Here is a 16,440-nt window from a genome sequence, read left to right as displayed (position 1 = left end):
ATAAGTGGAGGCAGCATAACATTGCTGTTTAAGATTGGAATCAGAAGACCAGAGTTTAAATCCTAGTATATGGTCTCATCAGAGCACTTTTCTTCCTTAAGTCTCAATTTTGTCATCTCTAAAATGTGGATCGTAATGTTACTTCCCTCATAGGGTTGTTGTGAGGATTAAATGAGTATGTTAAGTGACACACCCTGGCAAATAGTTAACAATAAATGTTAGTAGAGATGGTAAAAAGTGTGATTTAGGAGAGCTGCCAAGATGGTGGAGTAGAAAGGCCCTGAGCTCACCTCCTCTCACGAGCACACCAAAATCACAACTATCTGCAGAACAACCATCAGTGAAAAAGACTGGAACTTACCAGAAAAGATCTTCTACAGCTAAAGACATACAGAAGGAACCACAATGAGATAGGCAGGAGGGGCAGACTCGTGATACAATCAAATCCCATACCCCCTGGGTGGGTGACCCACAAACTGGAGAAGAGTTATACTGCAGAGGTTCTCCCACAGGAGTAAGAGTTCTGAACCCCACGGCAGGCTTCCCAGCCTGGAGGTCTGGCACCGGAAAGACAAGCCCCCAGAGCATTTGGCTTTGATGCCAGCAGGGTTTAATTGCAGGAGCCTCACAAGACTGGAGGAAAGAGACTTCATGCTTAAAGGGCGCACACAAAATCCCATGTGCACTGGGACCCAGAGCAAAAACGTTAATTTGATAGGAGCGTGGGCCAGACCTACTTGCTGGTCTTGGAGAGTCTCCTGGAGAGATGGGGTAGCTATGGCTCAACCTGGGAACATAGACATTGGTGGCAGAGATATTGGGAAATATCCAAATGCGTAAATACTGCTGCTGGGGGCTGCCATCTTAGCTCATTAGTGCCAAAACCTGGCCCCACCCAACAGCCTGTAGGCGCCAGTGATGCCTCAGGCCAAACAACTAACTGGGTGGGGAATAGCCCCACCCATTAGCAGAAAGTCTGCCTAAAGACTTCTGAGCCCAGACACACCCCTAGACATGGCCTTCCCACCAGAAGGCCAAGACCCACCTCTACCCACCAGTGGGCAGGCACCAGCCCTTCCCACCAGGAAGCCTATACTAGTCTCTAGACTAGCCTCACCCACCAGGGGGCAGACGCCAGCAGCAGAAAAATACAGTCCTGCAACCTGCAGGCCAACCCTGCCAACAGCAAGCCAGACCTGACCCTGGGACAAGCTGGGCCCTGGCCCTGCCCACTAGCACAACAACGCAATCTTTAGGACACTCCACACACTATACCCAACTCTGTCAGGAACTGCCCCCCACCCCCCGCCAGCCAATGATATGAAACGAGCTTTGGGATCCCTGGGCCCTGCAGTCAGACCAGGAACGAGCTCTGCCTGCCAGTAGTCCAGCACTAACCCCAGGATCTAGCTTCACCTGCCAGTGGGTAGGCATAGCCCCAGAGTCTTCGGGACCCTGACTCCGCTCACCAGTAAGCCAACACTAGCCATGGGGCCCCATAGAGTTCTGCAACCAGCTGCCCCATGACCAGGCCCCACTAAACAGCAGCCAGCAGCATCCACACAAGGCAGGGCCTGGCAACCAACTGGACTAAGAGCCAACCAAGCCTACCAGGCCACCCACATAGCCCAACACAAAAGAAGGACCCACACAGCCCTCTTAGGGGGACCCCTAGACCATATAGCTTGGGTGATGAGAGGGGAGTGCACTGCTGGGATGCATAGGATGTCTCCTACAAAAGGCTACTTCTCCAAAGTTGAGAAATGTAACTAACCTACCACATATACAAAAATACAAGTAGCAACCTGTGACAGAATGAAGCAGCAGAGGAATATGTTTCAGACGAAAGAACAAGATAAAAACCCAGAAGAACTAAGTGAAGTAGAGTAGGCTATCTACCTGAGAAAGTTCAGAGTAATGATCGTAAAGATGATCAAAGAACTCAGGAGGAGAATGGATGCACAGAGTGAAAAGTAGAGTTAGTTAGAAAATATAAAGAAAAACCAAACAGAAATGAAGAATACAATAACTGAAATGAAAAATGCACTAGAAGGGATCAATAGTAGACTAAACAATACAGAAGAATGGATCAGTGAGCTGAAAGACAGAGTAGTGGAAATCACTGCTGCTGAACAGAAAAAAAGAATGAAAAGAAATAAGGACAGTTTAAGAGACCTCTGGGACAACATCAAATGCACTAATATTCACATTGTAGTGGTCCCAGAAGGAGAAGAGAGAGACAAAGGGCCTGAGAAAATACTGACGAGATAACAGCTGAAAACTTCCCTAATGTGGGAAAAGAAATAGTGACCCAAGTCCAGGAATTGCAGAGTCCCATGCAGGATTAACCCAAAGAGGAAGACACCAAGACACGCTGTAATCAAAATGACAAAAATTAAAGAGAGACTATTAAAAGTAGCAAGGGAAAAGCAACAAATAACATACACGGGAACTCCCATAAGGCTATCAGCTGATTTTTCAGCAGAAACTCTGCAGGCCAGAAGGGAGTGGCAGGATATATTTAAAGTGATGAACGGGGAGAACCTGCAACCAAGAACACGCCACCCAGCAAGGCTCTTGTTCAGATTTCAGGGAGAAAGCAAAAGCTTTATAGACAAGCAAAAGCTAAAAGAATTCAGCACCACAAACCCAGCTTTACAATAAATGTTAAAGGAAATTCTCTAGGCCAAAAAGAAAAGTCTGCAACTAGCAACAAGAAAATTATGAAAGGAAAAACTCATGGTAAAGGCAAACCTGCAGTAAAGGTGGGAAATCAAACAGAAAGCTAGTAGGGAGATTAAAAGACAAAAGTAGTAAAAATCATCTGTATCCACAATAAGCGGTTAAGAGATACACAGAACAATTAGATGTAAAATATGACATCAAAAACAGTAATCGTGAGGGCAGGAGAGTACAAATGCAGGGTATCTAAAATGCATTTGAAATTAAGAGATCAACAACTTAAAACAATCATATATATACACATATATATATATAGAGAGAGAGAGAGAGAGACACTCTGTTACAAAAACCTCATGGTAATTGCAAACCAAAAATCTCTAATAGATATACACACAAAAAGAAAAAGGAATCCAAACATAACACCAAAGATAGTCATCAAATCACAAGAGAACAAAAGAAGAAAGGGGGGAAAACACATACAAAAACAAATCCAAAACAATTAACGAAATGAGAATAAGAACATACATATGGATAATTACCTTAAATGTAAATGGGCTAAATGCTCCAAACAAAAGACATAGAGTGGCTGAATGGATACAAAAATAAGACCCGTATACATTCTGCCTACAAGTGACTCACTTCAGATCCAGAGACACATACAGACTGAAAGCAAGAGTATAGAAAAGGGTATTCCATGCAAATAGAAGTCAAAAGAAAACCAGAATAGCAATACTTATATCAAACAAAATAGACGTTAAAATAAAGACTGTTACCAGAGACGAAGAAGGACACTACACAATGATCAAGGGATGAATCCAAGAAGAAGATATAACAATTGTAAATATATGCACCCAACTTAGAAGCACCTCAATGTGTAAGGCAAATATTAACAGCTACAAAAGGAGAAATCAACAATAACACAATAATAGTAGGGGACTTTAACACCCCACTTACATCAATGGACAAATCATCCAGACAGAAATCAATAAGGAAGCACAAGCCTTAAATAACACGTTAGACCAAATGAACTTAATTGACATATAGAGAGCATTCCATCCGAAAGCAGCAGAATACACATTCTTTTCAAGTTGGAACATTCTCCAGGACAGATCACATGCTAGGCCACAAAACAAGGCTCGGTAAATTTAAGAAAACTGAAATCATATCAAGCATCTTTTCCAGCCACAACACTGTGAGACTAGAAATCAACTACAAGGAAAAAAACTGCAAGAAACACAAACATGTGGAGGCTAAACAGTATGCTACTAAACAACCAATGAATCACTGAAGAAATCAGAGGAAATCAAAAAATACCTAGAAACAAATGATAACAAAAACATGATGAGCCAAAACTTATGGGATGCAGTAAAACAGTTTTAAGAGGGATGTTTATAGTGATAAAAGCTTACCTTCGGAAACAAGAAAAATCTCAAATAAATAACCTAACTTTACACCTAAAGGAACTAGAGAAAGAAGAAAAAACAAAACCCAAAGTTAGTAGAAGGAAAGAAATCATAAAGATCACAGCAGAAATCAGTGAAATAGACATGAAGAAAACAATAGAAATGATCAATGAAACCAAAAGCTGGTTCTTTGAAAAGGTAAACAAAATTGATAAACCTTTAGCCAGACTCATCAAGAAAAAAAGAGAGAGGGCCGAAATCAATAAAATTAGAAATGAAAAATGAGAAGTTACAACCGACACCACAGAAATACAAAGGATCATAAAAGACTACTATGAGGAATTATATGCAAATAAAATGGACAACCTCTAAGAGATGGACAAATTCTTGGAAAGGTACAGTCTCCCAAAACTGAACCAGGAAGAAACAGAAAATATGAACAGGCCAATTACCAGTACTGAAATTGAATCAGTAATTTAAAAACTCCCAACAAGGGACTTCCCTGGTGGTCCAGTGGATAAATCTCCACGCTCCCAATGCAGGGGGCCCGGGTTCGATCCCTAGTCGGGGAACTAGATCCCACATGCATGCCGCAACTAAAAGTTCACATGCTGCAACTAAGTCTGCATGCTGCAACTAAGAGTCCGCATGCCGCAACTAAGAAGGCCGCATGCCACAACTAAGAAGGCTGCATGCCACAACTAAGAAGCCCAAGCCTGCATGCCGCAACTAAAAGATCCCGCATGCCGCAACTAATCCTGCAACTAAATCCTGCACGCCGCAGTGAAGATCCCGTGTGCCGCAACTATGACCCGGCGCAGCCAAAATAAATTAATTAATTAAAAAAAAAAAAATCCTAACAAACAAAAGTCCAGGATTGGTTGGCTTCACAGGTTAATTCTACCAAACAATTAGAGAAAAGTTAACACCTATCCTTCTGAAACTGTTCCAAAAAATTGCAGAGGAAAGAATACTTCCAAACTCATTCTATGAGGCCACCGTCACCCTGATACCAAAACCAGACAAAGATACCACAAAAAAAGAAAATTACAGGCCAGTATCACTGATGAACATAGATGCAAAAATCCTCAACAAAATACTAGCAAACTGACTCCAACAATACATTAGAAGGACCATACACCATGATCAAGTGGATTTATCATAGGGATGCAATGATTTTTCAATATCCACAAATCAATCAGTATGATACACCATATTAACAAACTGAAAAATAAAAACCATATGATCATCTCAATAGATGCAGAATAAGATTTTGATAAAATTCTATATCTATATATTATAAAAAAATTCTCCAGAAAGTGGGCATAGAGGGAACATACCTCAACATAATAAAGACCATATATGACAAACCCACAGCTAACATCATAGTCAATGCTGAAAAGCTGAAAGCATTTCCTTTAAGATCAGGAACAAGACAAGGATGTCCACTCTTGCTACTTTTATTCAACATAGTTTTGGAAATCCTAACCACAGCAATCAGAGAAGAAAAGGAAATAAAAGGAATCCAACTTGGAAAGAAGTAAAACTGTCAGTGTTTGCAGATAACATGATACTATACATAGAAATTCCTAAACATGCCACCAGAAAACTACTAAAGCTTGTCAATGAATTCAGTAAAGTTTCAGGATACAAAATTAATATACAGAAATCTGTTGCATTTCTATACACTAACAATGAAATATAAAAAAGAGAAATAAAAGAAACAATTTCATTTACCATCACATCAAAAAGAATAAAATACCTAGGAATATACCTATCTAAAGAGGCAAAAGACTTGTACTCAGAAAATTATAAGACCCTGATGAAATAAATTGAAGATGACACAAACAGATGGAAAGATATGCCATGTTCTTGGATTACAAAATCAATATTGTTAAAATGACCATACTATCCAAGGCAATCTACAGATTCAATGCAATCCCTATAAAATACCAATGGCATTTTTCACATAACTAGAACAAATAATTTTAAAATTTGTCTGGAAACACAAAAGACCCCGATTAGCCAAGACAGTCTTGAGAAAGAAGAACAGAGCTGGAGGCATCAGGCTCCATGACTTCGGCCTATACTACAAAGCTACAGTAATCAAAACAGTATGGTACTGACACAAAAACAGACACATAGATCAATGGAACAGGATAGCAAGCCCAGAAATAAACCCATGCACTTATGGTCAATTAATCTACCACAAAGGAGGCAAGAATATACAATGGAGAAAAGGCAGTCTTTTCAGTAAGTGGTGCTGGGAAAACTTGACAGCTACATGTGAAAGAATGAAATTAGAACATTTTCTAACACCATATACAAAAATAAACCCAAAATGGATTAAAGACCTAAATATAAGACCAAATACTATAAAACTCCTAGAGGAAAACATAGGCAGAACACTCTTTGATATTAAATCACGCCAATATTTTTTTGGATCTGTCTCCTAGAGTAGTGGAAATAAAAGCAAAAATAAACAAATTGGACCTAATTAAACTTAAAAACTTTCACACAGCAAAGGAAATTGTAAACAAAATGAAAAAAACAACCTATGGAATAAGAAAATATTTGCAAACGATGCAACTGACAAGAGATTAATTTCCAAAATGTACAAATAGCTCATATAGCTCAATATCAAAAAAACAAACAACCCAATCAAAAAATAAGCAGAAGAACTGAATAGACTTTTCAAAAGGGGAAATGCAGATGGCCAACAGGCACACAAAAAGATGCTCAACATTGCTAACCATCAGGGAAATGCAAATCAAAACCACAGTGAGATATCACCTCACACCTGTTAGAATATCATGAAAAAGATTACAAATAAAAAATGTTGACGATGATGTGGAGAAAAGGGAACCCTCATACACTGTTGGTGAGAATGTAAATTGTGTAGCCACTATGGAGAACAGTATGAAGATTCCATTAAAAACTAAAAATAGAGTTACCACATGATCCTGCAATCCCACTCCTGGGCATATATCCAGAAAAGATGAAAACTCTAATTTGAAAAGATATATGCACCTCAATGTTCATAGTAGCGGTATTTACAATAGCCAAGACATGGAAGCAACCTAAATGTCCATTGACAAAAGAATGGGTAAAGAAGATGCGGTGTATGTATATGTGTGTGTATATATATATATATGTATGTATGTATGTATATATATATATATGTATGTATGTATGTATATATATATATATATATATATATATATATATATATATATATATATATATATATATACACACACAATGGAATATGTCATTTGCAGCAGTATGGATGGACCTAGAGATTATCATACTAAGTGAAGTCAGACAGAGAAAGGCAAATATATGACATCACTTATATGTGGAATCTTTAAAAAGTGATATGATCTTATTTACAAAATAGAAATAGACTCACAGACATAGAAAGCCAACTTATGGTTATCAAAGGGGGAAGGTGGGGGAGGAAGGGATAAATTAGGAGTTTGGGATTAATAGATACACACTACTATATAGAAAATATTGAATAGATAGACAACAAAGACCTACTGTATAGCACAGGGAACTATATTCAATATCTTATAATAACCTATAATGGAAAATAATCTGAAAATGAATAAATATATGTGTATAACTGAATCACTTTCCTGTATACCTGAAGCTAACACAACATTGTAAATCAACTGTATTTCAATTAGAAACAAAAACAAAAAAGAAAAAGTGTAATTTATAAATGCATTCATCTAGAATTTAAGTATTTCTATTGTAATTCTTAAAAACATTTAGGCTGTATACTGTATTTATTCCCTGATTCATTGATAAGCAGTAGTGTTAAGAATATGAGCCATAGAGTCAGGCAGATCCAGTATTAGATTCCAACTCTGCCCCTTGCCAACTGCACACTGTGGGGAAATTACTTAGTCTCTCTAAGTCCCAGTTTCCCCTCTATAAAATAATCCCTAATTCATGGGGCTGTTTCTAGGATTAAATGAGATACTGTACATAAAATATAGCATAGTGCATGTATTGATCCTTATATTTTCTTTTAACATCTTTATTGGAGTATAATTGCTTTACAATGTTGTGTTAGTTTCTGTTGTATTACAAAGTGAATCAGCTATATGTATACACATATCCCCATATCCCCTCCCTCTTGCGTCTCCCTCCCACCCTCCCTATCCCACCCCTCTAGGTGGTCACAAAGCACCGTGCTGATCTCCCTGTGCTATGCGGCTGCTTCCCACTAGCTATCTATTTTACATTTGGTAGTGTATATATGTCAATGCCACTCTCTCACTTCTTCCCAGCTTACTGTTCCCTGTCCCAGTGTCCTCAAGTCCATTCTCTATCTCTGCATCTTTATTCCTGTCCTGCCCCAGGGTTCTTCAGAACTTTTTTTTTTTTAGATTCAAAATATATGTGTTAGCTTATGGTATTTGTTTTTCTCTTTCTGACTTACTTCACTCTGTATGACCAACTCTAGGTCTATCCACCCCACTACAAATAACTCAATTTCATTTCTTTTTATAGCTGAGTAATATTCCATTGTATATATACGCCACATCTTCTTTATCCATTCATCTGTCGATGGACACTTAGGTTGCTTCCATGTCCTGGCTATTGTAAATAGTGCTGCAATGAACATTGTGGTACATGTCTCTTTTTGAATTATGGTTTTCTCAGGGTATATGCCCAGTAGTGGGATTGCTGGGTCATATGGTAGTTCTATTTTTAGTTTTTAAAGGAATCTCCATACTGTTCTCCATAGTGGCTGTATCAATTTACATTCCCACCAACAGAGCAAGAGGGTTCCCTTTTCTCCACACCCTCTCCAGCATTTATTGTTTGTAGATTTTCTGATGATGGCCATTCTGATCGGTGTGAAGTGATACCTCATTGTAGTTTTGATTTGCATTTCTCTAATAATTAGTGCTGTTGAGCAGCTATTCATGTGCTTCTTGGCTATCTGTGTGTCTTCTTTGGAGAAATGTCTATTTAGGTCTTCTGCACATTTTTTGATTTTTTTTTTTTTAATATTGAGCTGCATGAGCTGTTTATATATTTTGGAGATTAATCCTTTGTCCATTGATTCGTTTGCAAATATTTTCTCCCATTCTGAGGGTTGTCTTTTTGTCTTCTTTGTAGTTTCCTTTGCTTTGCAAAAGCTTTTAAGTTTCATTAGGTCCCATTTGTTTATTTTTGTTTTATTTCCATTACTCTAGGAGGTGGATAAAAAAAGATCCTGCTGTGATTTATGTCAAAGAGTGTTCTTCCTATGTTTTCCTCTAAGAGTTTCATAGTGTCCAGTGTTACATTTAGGTCTCTAATCCATTTTGAGTTTATTTTTGTGTGTGGTGTTAGGGAGTGCTCTAATTTCATTTTTTTACACGTAACTGTCCAGTTTTCCCAGCACCACTTATTGAAGAGACTGTCTTTTCTCCATTGTACATCCTTGCCCCCTTTGTCATAGATTAGTTGACCATAGGTGCATGGGTTTATCTCTGGGCTTTCTATCCTGTTCCACTGATCTATATTTCTGTTTTTGTGCCAGTACCATATTGTCTTGATTACTGTAGCTTTGTAGTATAGTCTGAAGTCAGGGAGTCTGATTCCTCCAGCTCTGTTTTTTTCCCTCAAGATTGCTTTGGCTATTCTGGGTCTTTTCTGTCTCCATAAAAATTTTAAGATTTTTTTGTTCTAGTTCTGTAAAATATGCCATTGGTAATTTGATAGGGATTGCATTGAATCTGTAGATTGCTTTGGGTAGTATAGTCATTTTCACAATATTGATTCTTCCAATCCAAGAACATGGTATATCTCTCCATCTGTTTGTGTCATCTTTGATTTCTTTCATCAGTGTCTTATAGTTTTCTGAGTACAGGTCTTTTACCTCCTTAGGTAGGTTTATTCCTAGGTATTTTATTCTTTTTGTTGCAATGGTGAATGGGATTGTTTCCTTAATTTCTCTTTCTAATCCTTCGTTGTTAGTGTATAGGAATGCAAGAGATTTCTGTGCATTAATTTTGTATCCTGCAACTTTACCAGATTCATTGATTAGCTCTAGTAGTTTTCTGGTGGCATCTTTAGGATTCTCTATGTATAGTATCATGTCATCTGCAAACAGTGACAGTTTTACTTCTTCTTTTCCAATTTGTATTCCTTTTATTTCTTTTTCTTCTCTGATTGCCGTGGCTAGGACTTCCAAAACTATGTTGAATAATAGTGGCAAGAGTGGACATCCTTGTCTTGTTCCTGATATTAGAGGAAATGGTTTCAGTTTTTCACCATTGAGAATGATGTTTGCTGTGGGTTTGTCATATATGGCCTTTATTATGTTGAGGTAGGTTCCCTCTATGCCCACTTTCTGGAGGGTTTTTATCATAAATGGGTGTTGAATTTTGTCAGAAGCTTTTTCTGCATCTATTGAGATGATCATATGGTTTTTATCCTTCAGTTTGTTAATGTGGTGTATCACATTGATTGATTTGCGTATATCGAAGAATCCTTGCATTCCTGGGATAAACCCTACTTGATCATGGTGTATGATCCTTTAATGTGTTGTTGGATTCTGTTTGCTAGTATTCTGCTGAGGATTTTTGCATCTATATTCATCAGTGATATTGGTCTGTAATTTTCTTTTTTTGTAGTATCTTTGTCTGGTTTTGGTATCAGGGTGATGGTGGCCTCATAGAATGAGTTTGGGTGTGTTCCTTCCTCTGCAATTTTTTTGAAGGTTTGAGAAGGATGGGTGTTAGCTCTTCTCTAAATGTTTGATGGAATTCACCTGTGAAGCCATCTGGTCCTGGACTGTTGTTTGTTGGAAGATTTTTAATCACGGTTTCAATTTCATTCCTTGTGATTGGTCTGTTCATATTTTCTATTTCTTCCTGGTTCAGTCTTAGAAGGTTTTACCTTTCTAAGGATTTGTCCATTTCTTCCAGGTTGTCCATTTTATTGGCATAGAGTTGCTTGTAGTAGTCTCTTAGGATGCTTTGTATTTCTGCGGTGTCTGTTGTAACTTCTCCTTTTTCATTTCTAATTTTATTGATTTGAGTCCTCTCCCTCTTTTTCTTGATGAGTCTGGCTAAAGGTTTGTCAATTTTGTTTATCTTCTCAAAGAACCAGCTTTTAGTTTTATTTATCTTTGCTATTGTTTTCTTTGTTTCTATTTCATTTCTTTCTTTTTTTATATATATAAATTTATTTATTTATTTATTTATTTATTGCTGTGTGGGTCTTCGTTGCAGTGCGGGCTTTCTCTAGATGTGGTAAGCGGGGGCTACTCTTCGTTGCAGTGTGCGGGCTTCTCATTGTTATGGCTTCTCTTGTTGCAGAGCACAGGCTGTAGGCACACAGGCTTCAGTAGTTCTGGCACGTGGGCTCAGTAGTTGTGGCGCGTGGGCTTAGTTGCTCCGTGGCATGTGGGATCTTCCCGGGCCAGGGCTCGAATCCATGTCCCCTGCATTGGCAGGCGGATTCTTGACGACTGCGCCACCAGAGAAGCCCTATTTCATTTATTTCTGCTCTGATCTTTATGATTTCTTTCCTTCTACTAACTTTGGGTTTTGTTTGTTCTTCTTTCTCTAGTTCCTTTAGGTGTAAGGTTAGATTGTTTAGCTGAGATTTTTCTTGTTTCTTGAGGTAGGCTTGTACTGCTATAAACTTACCTCTTAGAACCGCTTTTGCTGCACCCCATAGGTTTTGGATCATCGTGTTTTCATTGTCATTTGTCTCTAGGTATTTTTTGATTTCCTCTTTGATTTCTTCAGTGATCTCTTGGTTATTTAGTAACCTATTGTTTAGCCTCCATATGTTTGTGTTTTTTACGTTTTTTCCCCTGTAATTGATTTCTAATCTCATAGTGTTGTGGTCGGAAAGATGCTTGATATGATTTCAATTTTCTTAAATATACTGAGGCTTGATTTGTGACCCAAGATGTGATCAATCCTGGAGAATGTTCCATGTGCACTTGAAAAGAAAGTGTAATCTGCTGTTTTTGGATGGAATGTCCTATAAATATCAATTAAATCTATCTGGTCTATTGTGTCATTTAAAGCTTGTGTTTCCTTATTTATTTTCTGTCTGGATGATCTGTCCATTGGTGTAAGTGAGGTGTTGAAGTCCCCCACTATTATTGTGTTACTGTCGATTACCTCTTTTATAGCTGTTAGTAGTTGCCTTATGTATTGAGGTGCTCCTATGTTGGGTGCATATATATTTATAATTGTTATATCTTCTTCTTGGATTGATCCCTTGATCATTATGTAGTGTACTTCCTTGTCTCTTGTAACATTCTTTATTTTAAAGTCTATTTTGTCTGATATGAGTATTGCTACTTCAGCTTTCTTTTGATTTCCATTTGCATGGAATATCTTTTTCCATCCCCTCACTTTCAGTCTGAATGTGTCCCTAGGTCTGAAGTGGGTCTCTTGTAGACAGCATATATATGAGTCTTGTTTTTGTATCCATTCAGCGAGCCTGTGTCTTTTGGTTGGAACATTTAATCCATTTACGTTTAAGGTAATTATCAATATGTATGTTCCTATTACAATTTTCTTAATTGTCATGGGTTTGTTTTTGTAGGTCCTTTTCTTCTCTTGTGTTTCCCACTTAGAGAAGTTCCTTTAGCATTTGTTGTAGAGCTGGTTTGGTGGTGCTGAATTCTCTTAGCTTTTGCTTGTCTGTAAGGCTTTTGATTTCTCTGTCAAATCTGAATGAGATCCTTGCCGGTTAGAGTAATCTTAGTTGTAGTTTCTTCCCTTTCATCACTTTAAATATATTGTGCCACTCCATTCTGGCTTGTAGAGTTTCTGCTGAGAAATCAGCTGTTATGGGAGTTCCCTTGTATGTTATTTGTCGTTTTTCCCTTGTTGCTTTTAATAATTTTTCTTTAATTTTTGTCAGTTTGATTACTATGTGTCTCGGCATGTTTCTCCTTGGGTTTATCCTACCTGGGACTCTCTGTGCTTCCTGGATTTGGGTGGCTATTTCCTTTCCCATATTAGGGAAGTTTTTGACAATAATCTCTTCAAATATTTTCTCGGGTCCTTTCTCTCTCTCTTCTCCTTCTGGGACCCCTATATTGTGAATGTTCTTGCGTTTAATGTTGTCCCAGAGGTCTCTTAGGCTGTCTTCATTTCTTTTCATTCTTATTTTCTTTATTCTGTTCCGCAGCAGTGAATTCCACCATTCTGTCTTCCAGGTCACTTATCCGTTCTTCTGCCTCAGTTATGCTGCTATTGATTCCTTCTAGTGTATCTTTCACTTCAGTTATTGTATTGTTCATCTCTGTTTGTTCTTTAATTCTTCTAGGTGTTTGTTCTTTAATTCTTCTAGGTCTTTGTTAAACATTTCTTGCATCCTCTCAATCTTTGCCTCCATTCTTTTTCCGAGGTCCTGGATCATCTTCAGTATCATTATTCTGAATTCTTTTTCTGGGAGGTTGCCTATCTCCACATCATTTAGTTGTTTTTCTGCAGTTTCATCCTGTTCCTTCATCTGGTACAAAGTTCTCTGCCTTTTCATTTTGTCTATCTTTCTGTGAATGTGGCTTTCCTTCCACAGGCTGCAGAATTGTAGTTCTTCTTGCTTCTGCTGTCTGCCCTCTGGTGGATGATGCTATCTAAGAAGCTTGTGCAAGCTTCCTGATGGGAGGGACTGCTGGTGGGTAGCTACTTCTATTTTTAAGATATCTGTTTTTACTTGTATAATTTTATGATATGTCTTTGTTTTATTATTTATCTATGAATGAAAAATTTGCATGAATATTTTAGAAATTAGGCAAGCAACAGAAACTTCTTGTTTCTTCCTTAGCAACTATTAATATAAATAGACTTCACAAATGAAAATGTGAATAGTCAATATCCCTCCACACATCCAGAGCACAACTGCTAATCATCTCAACATGAGGCTATTGCTCTCCTCCAAGTACTGATTACTGTAGCCCATCCCACCCCCCATCCCATGCTGCTATTGAGGAGCATGATATATTGTGGGTATATAACTTAAAAACAAAGGTGGAGGCTAAAATGGCATAATGCAGAAATGTTATGTGTTCTGACAAAGTAAAAATAAAACAACTAAAAATGTGGAGGAGTAGGGAAAGAGAATTAGGAATGTAGAATAAATAAACTCTTTGATGTTCAGCGGGTAGGTGGGAATTAAAGAATACTGGTTTAAGGAGTGGCTTTACAAGATACCCAGTTTAAGGTTGGTCTGATTTGACAGTGTTGCAAGGTACAGTGTCTTTAATGGATGACTTTTTTTTTGATGTGGTGGGAAGGTTGTGTCCTCTTTTTTTTTAAAAATGGGAACCTGACTTTTTGCCTTTACTACTTCTTTTTTCCCTTTACTATTTCTTTTTTCCCTTTACCACCCAGTCTCCAAAGGCTACCTCTCCCTTCCTTTGTACCATCTTCTCCTGGAAAACTAATGCCTTTCAGAGCCTTGAATCATGCCCAATTTTAAGTCCTTTCTGTGTAGTCAGTGCTCTTATGTACCAGGACTCCTTTTCAGTATTTTCACACTTGGGTTGAACTTTCTCTTTCTAGTGGTAACTTTAGATCAATCTTAGATTTCCCCCATCTTTCTTCAATGCAATTTTTCCTGGCTTGAGGGGGGAGTGTGAGAGAGCGCTCACTGACTTGGTGTTTATTTTAATACTTTAGAGTAATTGAAGTTTGGGCATTCTCTGACTTCTGGCTATGCTAAGTGGGGCTTGGTATAGTTTTATTTGTCATTGTTCTGTAGTGTTTTTGAAGATGTGTGGGGAGATTCCAAATCAGGCAATCTTCTCTATCTTCAGCTTAATTTTTATTAGAAATTATCTAGTTGGAAATTAGCCTTTAGAATGTGTGAGAATGAAACCTTACTCCTGGATCATTCAGGGGTTAAGCCTGAAATTTTCATTTGTTTAGATATTGATTACATTTTTACAATGGTTTAGAAATGCTATTGGTTTATTTAACTCAACTTTCAAATACTTGTTTAAAATAATATACTGCCTCTAAATGTTGTTATAAATAAATTCTGAAAGTATTCAAGGCTAATATAAATGGTTACAACAAAAATACTCACCTTTTGTGCATTTATTAATTGAAGAATGGGGTGGGGGGAGGGACAAGATAGGGGACGGAGATTAAGAGGTACAGACTATTAGGTATAAAATAATTAAGATACAAGGATGTAATGTACAGCACAGGGAATATAACCAGTATTTTATAATAACATTAAATGGAGTATAATCAATAAAAATATATGTTGTACACCTGAAACTAATATAACATTATAAATCAACTATACTTCAATTTTAAAAAGTTTAATTGAAGAATATTTTATTCAGTTGTGAGACTTTTTCAGTGCTCTTAGAGGTCCCAGACAATTCTTTAAAACTCCAAGTTTACACTAACCATACATTTAGGATATAAATTGTTTGTATTGTGACTTTTCTAAGTAAATAATAGGAAGCTTTTAAAAATTAATCACATGATCCTGAGATCGTGATTTCATTTTTAGTGCAAAGTGTTTTTGGAGGAGGTGGCCTAGAAAATGTTTCCTTTGCATTTCCAATAGCCTGCAGGAAAACAGATGGTTACAATATTAGGAAGCAGCTATAAAATTTTGTTTGCCAAGAAGGAAATGATACTAGCTACCGCTTTCCCTGTGCAGGCTGCTATTACTCTTCCACGAAGACCTTTCCTTCACTGTTCTACTGTGATACCCGCTGTGGTTCTGACCCTGAAGTTTACGATGCACCTTTTCAAGCTCAAAGATTCATGGTCCTTTCTTCCCTGGATGTTATTTATATCCTGGACCTCACACCATGTTCGAGATGGAATTCGCCATGGCTTGTGGATATGCCCATTTGGAGAAACTTCTCCTTTGCCATTTTGGCTTTATGTAATAATCACATCATCTTTACCTCACATCTGTTCATTTGTTATGTATTTCACAGGGACCAGCCAAGTGATGTCTTCAAAACGTGGAATTCATATTGATGTCTGAGATAACCATATGGCAGTCTTAAAGAACCAATGGTTGAGACAATGACAGCCAACATTAAAGTGAATTTAAAAAACATGTTAGGTACTTATATTAATTATAAGATGTATAATGAATGCTAACATTTCTTTATTTCATATATTTTGATCCTGACTGAAGTTTAATTTGCCAAGTGCTTTAGTGAGTTGTGATTACTGGCAGAAACTGCTTTCATGCACTTATGTTATAATATTCTTAAAAGACAGTAACATTAGACCTAGGTTATTGTTTCAGAAATAACTTTAGGAAATAATTATTGTAATATGTTGACTGTAGTAACATTCTACCAAAGTAGTATTTTTTCATTATCTTTGCCCTCAAA

At 37.5% G+C, this 16,440-nt stretch overlaps 1 protein-coding gene across 1 annotated transcript in view; it reads left to right on the top strand.

The window, feature by feature from the left end:
- TMEM267 (transmembrane protein 267) overlaps nt 1-16,124 on the top strand; it is a 31,847-nt gene extending 15,723 nt beyond the window's left edge. The window contains exon 3 of the mRNA XM_061187759.1: nt 15,747-16,124. Within this exon, the coding sequence (XP_061043742.1) occupies nt 15,747-16,082 (336 nt within the window). The 3' untranslated portion in view covers nt 16,083-16,124. The remainder of the gene's footprint in view (nt 1-15,746) is intronic.
- Nucleotides 16,125-16,440: the final 316 nt, after the last annotated feature.

This window comes from Eubalaena glacialis, chromosome 4 (assembly GCF_028564815.1).
Source record: "Eubalaena glacialis isolate mEubGla1 chromosome 4, mEubGla1.1.hap2.+ XY, whole genome shotgun sequence".
NCBI lineage: Eukaryota > Metazoa > Chordata > Mammalia > Artiodactyla > Balaenidae > Eubalaena > Eubalaena glacialis.
The sequence above is the reverse complement of the archived record's forward strand: the minus strand, read 5'-3'. Positions and strand labels throughout refer to the sequence as shown.